The sequence below is a fragment of the Pararge aegeria genome, chromosome 2 (assembly GCF_905163445.1).
Source record: "Pararge aegeria chromosome 2, ilParAegt1.1, whole genome shotgun sequence".
Lineage (NCBI taxonomy): Eukaryota > Metazoa > Arthropoda > Insecta > Lepidoptera > Nymphalidae > Pararge > Pararge aegeria.
Genome location: NC_053181.1, coordinates 2247183 through 2260375, shown reverse-complemented (window position 1 = coordinate 2260375; position 13193 = coordinate 2247183). Strand labels below are relative to the sequence as shown.

Below are 13193 nucleotides of genomic sequence, written 5' to 3'. Positions count from 1 at the left end.
GAAAACACCAATTATTTTAAATATTTCGTATAGTTGTCCCAAGTTTTGATGATAAAAAGCCTCCATATTCCACAGGTGCGGAAACAATCAGATGGAGCATAGCGAAACGAAAACGGGTATAGGTATTTTGCTATATTCTGATTTAAGCAGGCAAATCAATACGTACGAATAGTAATTTATTTATTCTTATTATAAGTGCGGACAACACTCAGATTCCCCAACGTACTTACGTAACGAAAATATTATTTCTTCGATATTTTTAACGATCGCAGAATACATGGCGTTTATAAGTGGCCGGTGTTGGGTTCTATCCCCGGCGAGACCACGCGCGCTACCATCATAGACTGTATCATAACATACTTGTAATGAAGAGAAAAGTGGTTTTTGACAGTGCGTGCCGATTCTTTGATACTACTTCAAGCCCGATCTTAGGCATGTGCACGCGGTCTCTTGCACTATTAGAGCGAATGAGCTGTAGCTATTCTTTTATGGCAAGTAAAAATATAATTGTTGTATTTGTATAGGTATAGGTAAATATTAATAAATAAATAATGTCTATTTTTTATTGAAAATTAGTACTTACATAAAATATAATACATGAATATCTAGTACGGTCCTTTTTGTAATTAAATCCCTTAGTTTTTAACAATTATGTATTAGTTAATTAGGTAATGTTTATTAGTCTGAATAGCCATTACATTTTGATGCCGTGGAGTTTTTTCCAATCATAAAATAGCTTCTCCACAATATTATCGTTCACTCGACTTCCTATATTCTAACATATTGTTTTAATTTTTTTATTGTAATAATTGATCGACCCACCCGATTCCACCCGATTCCATCCGATCCACCTGAAGTATGTGAAAAACAATCGCTAATAAACAGAGCTACACTTTGCAAGGCATGCAAAGATTACTCACTGTTAAATAATAATATGTACTTGTAATTACTGAAATACAGTAATTCTGCTTGCCGGTGAAAATGACCAGGCCAGTTGTACCCGGACGAGCTCTGGCACAAAAAGCTCTACCACTACTTGATATCGAGGCTTTAAAGTGTATTTAAATATTAAAATGTAGGGTACTTAAATAAAAGTCGAAAAATGAACGTACGCACTTTTAAGGCAGCACGATGGTTGAGGATTTCGAAAAACATCATACAATTTTTCGTTAGATCTTGAATCAACAGAATCTTGTAATAACCAACAAAAAATTTATTAAACAACAATAAAAAATATTTGGATGTTTTCGAGTAAACGTCGCATTAAAGTGTCATTTTATATGAAAGGACATGTTAACTTTTTTTGACTCCAAAAAAATAGGTCAGGATCATCCGTCGTAAAATATCACAAGATTATTCGGAGTATAATACAAAACAGCTAAAAACTCTCTTAAAAATCTAAGATTTAATTTAACTTCGATCTAACCATACATTAATATATGGTAATAACCATGTAGTATAAGGTATAATATCTTATACTGGATGACTGAAAAGAGGTATTACTTTACGAAACCCATACGTTCTCAGTTCGGTTCGTTTTCAAAATCTAGGATCTCCAATTTAACTTTGATCTAATCATAGATTAATTGGTAATAACCATGCAGTAAAACATTATATCTTATTAACTGGATGGCTGAAAAGAGGTATTACTTTACGAAACCCATACACACTCAGTTCGGTTCGGTTTCAATGTTGTAGACGTTGAAACCGACCCAGCTGGTTTCAATGACTTCTAAAAACGAAAACATAAAATTATTTACAAGAGATTACTTAAAGAATGGCACACAGTTATCATCAACAATGGAGAATCAAGCCCTCTCGAGATTCCAGGCTTTAAAGCTGTGATTCCAGGTGGACAACCGGACTTTCACCTCAGTTCCCTTGGTGGGTAATCAGGCATTAACCAACCCCTTCTCATTTTGGGAGGATACCCGTTTCCTGTTGTGGAGCTGTTGATATGATGTGTAAAGAAAACAGCCATTAAAAATGGCTCTGCTTTTCATTTTACAATGTTTCGTAGAAAACATTGTTTATAAAAAAAGCGTGCGTAAAAAGGGGGAATGAACCAAGAGTTGGCTGAAGGAATGTATAATGTTACAGTATCCTGAAATGGGGAAAGAAAACTGGAACTTTTTATTGCAATATCACAAGCTACCAATTTCGGCAGCCTCGCGAAACTGAAGATATTGGCGAAATAAGGTCTACCAAGGCAGGACAAAAGCTTAAGCGAAATTTGGCAGCAAACTGTCTACATGATTGGAAACTTGGATTGGAAGAAAGGTGTTACGTGTGGAGCCTGGTTGCTCACCATGTAGCATAGCTTTAAGGTTGCATTTTCATTAAATCGCAGCCGTACAGAAATAGACAGCACTAGAGGCTACGATAAAAAACATTCGGAGATTCACCGCGAGTTTGGTGGCGACCAATATAATCCACCATTCCTTTATAATTTTTATTCGAATTCCGAACGCGTTTCCTCAGGAATCAATGAAAATTAACACTTATGTTGTTTTTACCCTAAGTACTAAGTAACTTATAAACACTGGTTGTACCGCGATCAAATTTTGATAGAATTTTACAACACACTTCAATTCCGCAAAGACCGATCTGAAACGAATTGAGAACCCAGCGAGATTATAACTCCCGCGGACCTGCAACCATGAATACAAAAAATCATAGATGGATTTGTAACACGGCTATACGAAGAACAATCAATTAATAAGAATACTCAATTAATTACTATAGTGCATGATTGAGACTGTGTTGCCAAAGACTCCATCCTTTAGTTTAGTAGGAGGTTAACGTGTGTCTTAGTTATACTTTCCCATAACTTTATTGTTTTTTAACTTATTTTTTTTTGGTAGAAGTGCTGAAGTGTTAAAGTAAAGTGTTTGTGTAGAAGTCTGAATATTACGTATCCTACCTAAACTTCACATAATGGCACTACCACGCATTTATAAAATGTTATATAACAAATAATAAAACATCCACTACTAACAAATAACAAGTTTCAGAGAATTTCGTGCTCAATAACGTTTTATAACATTTTATAAAATACATTTAATCGCATCGTTAGTTGAACGCGCAATTAGAATTAGAAATATATCTAGGTGTAGGTGTCCTGTTTGTGCTCAAACGTTTTTCCATAGAGTTCTAGCTGCCGGCCACGGGTTGCTATATGGAGCTGCTTTCTGTAAATATGAAAAATGGTTAAGTTTCCAGAACCTTTGTGCAGAACGGACGATACTCCAAACAAATTAAAATGTATGAAAAAACAAAAAGCTCAAAATTCTTAAATTTTGGGCACACTCAGCCCGATTCACTAACGTTTCCAACAGTTGCCATCTTACCATCTTAGACTGCGTCATCTAACTAACTCTAACCAGCACGAGATTGCAGTAAATAGCTGTGTTTGAAAGTAAAAAAAGTTAATCAGACAGCACAAAATGTAGGCATAATAGTAAAGATAATAATGAAGACAAACCATCGCTAAAATATTGTACATATTTATCTAATGATAATATTATGTGATTTTATATGTACGTACGTATTTTTTTTTATATTCGAAGTGATGTTGTTTATATATTGTTGTAAATAAATTGTAAAATTTAGCGATCCGCCAGGAAAAAGACCGAATTCACATTAATATTATGACGAGTCTATATAAAAAAAATTTTTTACTGCTTCATCTTTGAAAATCTCTGCGTATATCAATTTTTTTGTGATTTCAAACTACCAATTGCTATGTTTTTTGGTATAATTATCAAAAAGAACATTCAGAAACCTCATTCAGCCATTATTGCATGAAGTGCAGTGTGTCCAAAAACAGTGAAAACGCCCCGCACTCGGCTGACTTCACACTCGCGGAATGTTGCTAGCTCACAAACTTATTTTCATGTTCCCCATTTTATAGTAAACGTTTAAAACATTAAAGGTAAAATAATTACTGATAGAAGAAATAAAGCGATTAGCCGCCAGTTAGAGAAACACTACTGAAGTGGATTGGTATTTGATGCTTCAATATTAGTCGTGTACGCGGTTTCTGTATGTTCACTTCTGTGGACATTATGGGTATTTTTGATGTAGTCACCTGGATTCCAATGCACGTAATCTGGAGTAGCAGCGGCCTGGTACTCTTTCACCAGTTCATCGACAACCGCGCGCGATTCGTCGAACTCTTCCAGAGATTCCTTGAACATGGGCTCCTTGCGGAACACTTCAAGGAACGCCTCGCGCTTGCGCAGTTTGTCGAACTGCTGCAGACAGCGGTCGAATAGCTGTCGACAATATCAGTGACGTTAGAGGCGATTTGTGGTACTTGTGGGCGTCATTAACTCAGTTCTCTTAAACAAAACCTACACACGCATACTAAATCCTACGATTAAATAATAAATGTACCTATATATGATATAGTGTTCTGATACGGTGTAGTGGAAACCGGTCAGGGACATGGAGAGTATTTGAGTTAGTATTAAACGAACCTCAAACAAGATTGGTCGTTCGTTGTTTATACATCCTACGCCAGTTAGAGACGCACCTCATGGCGACATTGCCATTTTCATTAGAGGCGAGTTCGCGCCGCGCAGTTCATAATTAATCACGCGCGATTACTTACGTGCATTATTGCACTATATGGTATTAATATGCCTGCCATACCTTATTATTTTTATTTATTAATCGCGCACATATTATAATTCTTATATTTGCATTAAACATTGCTTACATAATAAGTGGTAAATAGGTACTAACTAAAATTGGTCCAAACATGTTTTGCCATAAAGGCTTGCAAATTTTTAAAAATTAGGAGATTTATCTTTATTCATATCGCAAAATTAATATTATGAGGAAGTGTGAGGAAGACGTTGGAATAATATCACATGCGGGCTTGCGTTCACGTCAGTCGCTGCCGACGGAGGACGGTAGACTAGCAGATTGGTTGAGAGCGTCCCGCTTCCCGCAGACGATCAGAAGCGTCAAGCCTACAGCGGTTTACCGATAAAAAAAAAATTTAATTCGAAATTCAAAATTCATTTATTTCGAGTAGGCTTAATATAAGCACTTTTGAAACTTCAAGTCGGAAGGCACATTTTATCGAAAAGCCGGCAAGAAACTCAGCAGTTGCTCTTTTCCAACATCAACTAATAACATATTACATTTTAACATTCATTTTTTTCTTGTAAGAGATGAAAGCGGAGCCGGATACTACCCAGCAACCTTCTCATTAAGAAATTCCTCAATTGTATAGTAACCTCGCTGTTTAACATATTCTTTAAACTTATGCATAGGTAGGTCCAAAATTACCATTTCCTGAAAAGCCTCGAAGACCGACAAATTGTATAACTTTTCGTTGAATTTTTATTTACATTTTGTCTATATGTTTATGTAGTGCACAATAAAAGTGTATTCATTCAGTCACAAAAGCGTATACACAATTCCACAATATGACCTCCCTTCTATACCTTTCGCAGACGACATGCAGATGGCACTAGTTAATGAGCATTTCTTGTAAGTCGACTGTTGATATCCAGTGGTCGTGTACAGAGCACGGTGGCGACGAGCACTCACGGAGCAGATGTTGGTGTGGTTGGCGAGCAGCAGGCCGGACACCTTGTGCGAGGCGTGCACGTAGGGCGAGCGCCGCGACAGCGCCACCTGGATGGAGGCCGGCCCCCACGGGATGAACGACGCCAGCTTGCGCTCGCGGATGCGCTGCAGAGACTTGTGCACCTGCGACGGGTCCACCTCGCCCTGCGCCGGACAACGCCATTCGCGACGCACTCCACTCATTAATTAATAGCTATTTATGCAACTGCAGCCTTAGTGCAAGATTTACACGCCCGCGATCGAGGAATCATCTTCAAGTAAGGAAATACTTAAACAATGGAGTGAAATGAATCTTATTTGCATTGTACGAAAGCTCAAATTTGCCTACAGTTCTTAAGCTCGGGCTTTTAGGATTTACGACTCTAAAATATGATGGTGATAACTTCGTTCGCCAACTTAAACCTAAAGCTACGAGGGTTCCAAACGCGCCCTGGTCTAAGAAGAGCCCACAACAAACTTAGCCGGGTACATTTTTTTTTTGTTATCACCATCTCACAGTTTATTTATATAAAGCTATGAGCTTCATAGCTTAATTACAATTAGAGCAATTCACACCCAAGCTTTTTTATCGTTTAAGTAATCCTTAATATTATGATAGGATTTTTCTGTAAACTTACGTTTTATATAAACTAAAAAACGACTCCTCGATTGCGAGCGACGAAATCTTGTACTAAGGCTACGGTTACGTAATGAGGATAATTTTAATATATTTGGCACGAGGCTTCACGACCTCCCCGGCACAATAGTGAGCGGTCTTAAAAGTGCGAGATCGCGAGTTCGATTCTCAGCGGGGACCATTTGGAAAATTAGGCAAAAATGTTTCAGTGAGAAGTAATCGGACGACAAAAATTTGATAGTTAAATTAAACTTAAGTTCTAGGTGAAGCGGTGATAGCCACTGGGCTATCACCGCTTTACCTAGATCTACCCACTGGGGTCGGACTTTGGTTTAACTTTCGGGCGGCCGAGTTCGAATCGCAGCAAGAAAACATCGCGAGGAAACCGGCATGCCTAAGAGTTCTGCACAATGTTTTCAAAGGCATGTGGAGTCCACTAATACGCACAGGACCAGCGATGTGGACTACGGCTTTACCCCTTTCTTATTGTGGGAGTAGACCGTGTCCTGTAGTTGGCCGGTAATAAGTTGATATGATGAAGTTCTAGGTAGTAGTGCATATATATGTTATTGGTAACAACTCACCTGTATGATGTTAAGGATGGATATGTAGCAGTGCTGATTGGCTCTGTCGGGGCTGAGGGACACCATCATGTTCTTCGGCTGCAGAAGTCGCTGCATCACGTCCAGTACTGTGGTCTTCCTGATCTTTGGCGCCTGCCACATACGATTAAGTTATCAAAACCGTACCGGAACGCTAAATCGCATGGCGACACGTCTTTATCGGTAGGGTGGTAACGGAAGCCTCCCAGACAATTTCAGAGAAGATTCAAAAATTATAAATTTCCAAATCGCCCAAGATCGAACCTTCTGCAGGACCTCCGCTTTTAAAACCACAGCGCTTACTTCTGCGCAAGGGTGGTGGTGACAATACGTACTTTAGGGAGTTCAGTAAAACAAAATCAACTTGACTAAACATTTTGGTATTGGCTGACATTTGAGGACATGCTTTAATATTATGATATTAAATTTAGTTATAACTTTGGGAACCAAATTATATAATTGCGTTTACATCGTAATGTTATAATTATTATTAGTTTTAAAATAATGTTAATGATTTTGCACGCCAATTTTGGCTGAATATGAAGATCATGAATTATGCATAACATCTATTTTTTATTGTACCATGTTGAAGCAAAATTTAATAAATAAATAAATAAATAAAAAATTAAAAAAAAAAAAATTGTCGTAAATATTTTCTCTTTACATTTTATCTCTCTTATGTAACAAAATGTGCCATGTATCAAAAGCCTAAGAATAATTTATTCTATCGATAAACGGGTGCGTAGTGTTTTTTTTTAGTAATAGTATAGTAAAACTAGCGTACCCAGCCCGCTTCGCCGGGCTAGATTTAGCTTTATTTTATTTAAACAATAAACTTACATCATTAAATTTTTAATTTAAGTCTCATAATATATTAAATCATCTATTTCTCTCCGTATTCATTCTCTTCTATTCTCTTCTCGAGCGGGTGAAGATCATTATCTACACCCAACAATAGAATATCACCATAGTAAATAAAAGCTGTATTTGACAGTTCAAAAATAGGAGTGCTCCGATCGTCACAAAACTTAACAGGATTACTCGCCAGTTCAATCCAGAGATTCCCTAAAAGTGTCATTCAAATCGGTCCAGCCGTTTAGGAGCCTATACGGAATATAACCACACACTTTCTCTTTTATATATTATATAGATTGACGGAACAAACATATGGCCGACCTAAGGGCATGCAGGATCACATCCCGCGACGTGCCGCCCGGTGTCCATCAACCTGAGGTGTTAAACAACATGTGCCCGTAATTACACCGGCAACTACGCCCTGTTATTACATATATCTTTGATCCAGGTAATTATGCACTGTCTAGGAGTATCTGTCTGTTATTACATATATCTTTGATCGAGGTAATTATGCACTGTCTAGGAGTATCTGTCTGTTATTACATATATCTTTGATCCAGGTAATTATGCATTGTCTAGGAGTATCTGTCTGTTATTACATATATCTTTGATCCAGGTAATTATGCATTGTAGTAACTTACTTATTTATTATTTATGCACCATAAATTGTGATTGTGAACATAAGATACATGAAGTGTACAAAGTACTACTACTACTCCAGGATGTGAGTAAGATGATTTAATTGTGGTATAGGTCAAACAAAGGTACAATATACTTTATTATAACTACTAAGGATATTTTAAATTATCTTGCTAAGTAAGTATAGTATGTAGAATTTTGTTATTATATAGATAATATATCTATATAATACTAATACAATAAAATTTGACTTTGACTTAGCAAGATAGGCAGACGCAAATAAATCGTTATTGAAGACACGCCACAATGCTGCTTTGCATGGTGGTAGTACTTCTCCGGGCTAATATATACTACTATATATATATATATATATAACAGACCGATACTATATATATATATATATATATATATATAGCTCAATTACAAAAAGCTCTACAACTAAATGTGTATATACTAACTGTATTGAGTTCGTGGTCGGCCGTGAGCGGCGTGTAGCCCGTCATGAGGAAGTGTAGGCGCGGGGTGGGGATGAGCGGCGCCACCAGGCTGATCAGATCGTTGTTCATGTACGATGGATACCTGGTGGGGTAAGACATTTACTGATGAGAATATCCTTTGAATATGGCCACTGTACCGTACCGTACACCTTACACCACTGACCTACTTTTTATATATTCTTTCATTAACATCTAACCATCGTACAAATCACGCTCGTTAAACTTAGTTGCTAAAAATATAAAGACCACAAGCACTATTATTATTATGCCCGGACCGAAGTTTTTGGTCCTTCGAGCCGGATCAGACTGTGCTTTATAAATATTAATTAGGAATTATTACATTAAAATGTTTTTTTTTGTCATTGTTAAATTAAATATCAAGTGTAGCATTATATTTTAATTTTTATTAATTCGAATTAAATTGTAATTTAAAGTGAATATTTTTTTTGCATTGCATTCTGTTCACTTGTAAACTAAATTAAGAACATTCCACAAATTTAAGGTATTCTATTCTATCAGCCAAGCATTTCTAGCACTAGAAACAGGTAAAGTTTTTAATAATAAGGAACTCCATATCAATGTTATCAGCAGTAGAACATGCTAGCAACTACATAAACAAAGGCAATTGAAATGTTTAAAACAAATAAACAACCCTCCAATGGTTTATCAAATGAACATCAGCATTACCTCAGCGTCGCAGTACTGGCACTCATGATTGTGGAGACGAGCGTGTTGATCTGCGCGAACGAGGGGTTCTGTATATGCAGGCGGTCACTAGCTATCCTATTGAGCGCCGTGTTGTCCAGCACCATCACGCAGTCCGCGCTCTCCGTCAGACGCTTCAGTGTCAGCAGCGAGTTGTACGGCTGCACCACTACGTCACTGAACAATAACACATTATATGCATGATGGCAGTTACAAAGAAACGCTAAAATATTGAACTTATCTAATGTATTCCATGAAGGTAATTTATGAAAATCAAGCTTAATTTGCTATACCCCGCGAAAAGCAGGAGAATCTGTATGGTGTAATTTATAATTTCTTCAATCTTTATACTCTACAAACACCAAACAGATCTTCGGCAGATCTACGCACGTTTCGGTCCGACACCGGAGCATCCTCAGGAGATGTTGACTTTACAATGTATTTATAGTATAGTATTCGTGTATTTCTATCAAATAGATAGAAAACTGCAAAATCTATCGATCCGCCATGACAGGTGAAACGCCGGCTTCAAAATATGATGTCACGTCAAGTAATTGTTGGTTTATATTATATTCTTTTAATATATTTCATTTGGTTATCTTTGGAGTAATTTATGATTATGATTAGGCAGCCGATTTGCGCAGTTTGTAGCGATCCTGCTTTCTGAGTCCAAGGCAGTGGGTTCCAGTCCCACAACTGGAAAATGTTTGTGTGACGAACATGAAAGTTTTTCAGTGTTGGGTGTTTATCTATCTGTATATTATAACTATTTATGTATATTATTCATAAAATAATATTCATCAGTCATCTTAGTACTCATAACACAAGCTATGGTTACTTTGGGGCTAGATGGCGATGTGTGTATTGTAGAAATATATTAATTTATTTATTTATTAGACTGGAAGTTGCTAAATTTACTCAGATTCCAGTCAGAGTATACAATTACCTTTTATTGGTTAATAGGATTGTTACACAATCAGGAAGCAATGAATATGATAGAAGTGGAAATGTCATTCATAAATTTAGTTGCTGTCTGAATTTATAGTAAATTCTATCAAATTGCATATGAGACATCTATTTCCCAGTGAACTAATTTTTTTAACTATATAATTATGGCTAAATTGAGGTTAAAATTTGTACAACCTTACATTGTTTTCATTACTCTGGCTACCCAGACTTACCTTATTTCATCCAAGTTGGGGAATACACTGTATGTCTGTACAAGTTTCTTAGGGAACCTGTCCGATAGATGCTCCAGGATATATGAGCCCATGCCTGACCCAGTACCTCCCGCTATTGAGTGACACAGTACAAAACCCTGTCAACAAAATTGCTGTTAAAGAAAACAATTCAGATATTTTTCTTTATCAAAATTAATGAAAATTTCGAATTTTGCAATGTTAGAACTAAATGAAATTAATGAAATTAATTTATTCTTTGGTATTGTCGACATTTTAACTACTGTATGAACAATGATCACGGTAAAAGTTAAAACTGTGTTAAATAGTCATCAGTGTACTTTCAGATTTTCACAGTAATAATTGATTGAAAAGCATTGTCTATAAACAGAGCAACACTTCACATTGCATGCAAGGAGCACATCCTGCAACATGCCACCCTGTGTCTACCAATTTAAGACATAGGTGTTAAGCCTCATATGCCTATAATTACACAAGCAACTGCACCCATCAGACCAACTTATTACTGAAACAATACTTATTACAGAAGTAATTATACTTTGAGAGTACTTAAGCATCATCCTTATGAACCCATAACTGACCAATACTACCTAGTGAACGGATGGGAAAGTTGAATTTGAATTGTTTAGGCCATAGTCCACACTTCTAGACTTCACAAACCTTTGATAACATTAAAGAGAACTCTCAGACATGCAAGTTCCCTCACAATGTTTTCTTACATTTTTAAAGCAAATGATAAACAAATCCTGAATTCTATGCAACATGTATGTGGTGGTGAGTCAAGCTTTATATCCCACTCTTGTATAATAAGAGAAGTCTATCATCAGAAGTGGCACCATATTTAGGTCAATAAGTTTATGATTTATGGTAAAAAATAACAGTCCATTAAAAACATTTCAATTAAACAATAAAATACTTCTTACCTCCAAGTTATCACTGCCATCTGCCTCTCTGTTTATAATGTCAAATACTTCTTCATTTAACTTCTCTCCCTGAGCAAAGCCAGATGCCCAGTTATTGCCCGCTCCACCACCATGTTTTGACAAATATACATTCTCTTGATTGTATAACTGTAATAAATAAAGCACAAATAATACTACTCATACTCATTATTATTCCCAAAGTTTGCCTGTTTGTCTATTTATCAGTGCAACAATCAAGCCAAAAATTACCTATGTTTTTTATGAAATTTAGCACAAAGATAGCATTGAGGATAAGAGTATGGAAATTTTTATCTCTGAAAAATTCTGTTTCTGTGGAATGAATAAAATATTTTTTACCAATGCACTCCCTAACAGTCCCTGATCTTGAGAATATCTTGATTAGACATAGCTATCATAGTAGAGATGGATTACAATGGAAAATAGGACAGTTAATAATATGAGAGCTAATCTAAGTCCTATTCTGTTCCAGGATTTAAAAAACCTACTCATCACAGACAAAGGGGAATTATTTCTAGATAAACTAAAAAATAACTGCTGAACATGAGCATGTTTATTGTATTTCATTCTACATAATTACGAATGATTAAAGTATTTTCACAAGTTGTGGGAGTGTGTGAGGCTTAGCCCAAAGGTGAGGCGTAGTGTTCAAACACTGTGAGGTTTTAGTTAGAAGGAAACCATATAACCTTTGCACCTCCCCATAATGGTACAGTACAGTACAGTACACCTAACAGTTTTCTTCACAGTAATTAGGGGGTGGTTAGATTGTAAACGAAATTTCGCATTGTATTAATTTATTATTACCTTAGCATATGGGGAATTCAAAATCGTGTGTATCACACGAGGCTCCAAGTCCAAGAGTACTGCCCTTGGAATGTAATGATTGTCGTCTGCTTGATAGAAAAATACATCTTTACGGTCAGAGCCCGCGGATGCAAACTCCTCCAAAATACCATCAGGGGATATTCCGTGTTCAATACACAACTGCTTCCAAAACTCGAAACCAACTGCAATTTAAATCATATTTGATATAGAAATGTTTCATGATTGAAAAATACGAGTTTAATCAGAATTCAACTTACTTTGGTTGCCGCACTGGCCGAGTTGCAGAGTTATCATTTCACTCGGCATTTTAAATTTTATAATTTCCTATAGGTTAACGTATTATGTACGTATAACAATAAGAATTTAGATTAACCGTCATTTACACTCACAGCCGCCAGAAAATAAACAAACGTGAGAAATTAAAAACAATTCGTATATGTCAAATGTTATCTGACACTCTCAGTTTTGTTAATCTTACTTATGGCTCTGGATTACAACTTTTTTGAGCCTAATTTGTTTTTCGATCCCACATGGTACTTTGAAATATGAAATGAAATATGTGCCAAGTATCCACAGTCTAGATATTCAACAGCAACAACAAGATCTATTTCTACTAAGTCTATGTAGGGTGTATGTAGGCGTATCGTAGCAGGTTTTTAATTACTCATATACGCATGATGGTAGAGGTTCTAGTTTTTAGTAGTAAA

At 36.3% G+C, this 13193-nt stretch overlaps 1 protein-coding gene across 1 annotated transcript; it reads right to left on the bottom strand.

The window, feature by feature from the left end:
• Positions 1-654: 654 nt before the first annotated feature.
• LOC120634917 (tubulin gamma-2 chain) lies at positions 655-12904 on the bottom strand. Its single transcript, XM_039905809.1, has 10 exons — positions 12744-12904; positions 12466-12668; positions 11641-11787; positions 10700-10836; positions 9501-9695; positions 8775-8895; positions 6805-6936; positions 5566-5748; positions 4091-4277; positions 655-3191 (listed from the first exon to the last, which is right to left on the bottom strand). Exons 1-10 carry the CDS (start codon positions 12790-12792, stop codon positions 3175-3177), a joined length of 1371 nt encoding a protein of 456 aa, XP_039761743.1. The 5' UTR covers positions 12793-12904; the 3' UTR covers positions 655-3174.
• Between the last annotated feature and the right edge of the window lie 289 nt (positions 12905-13193).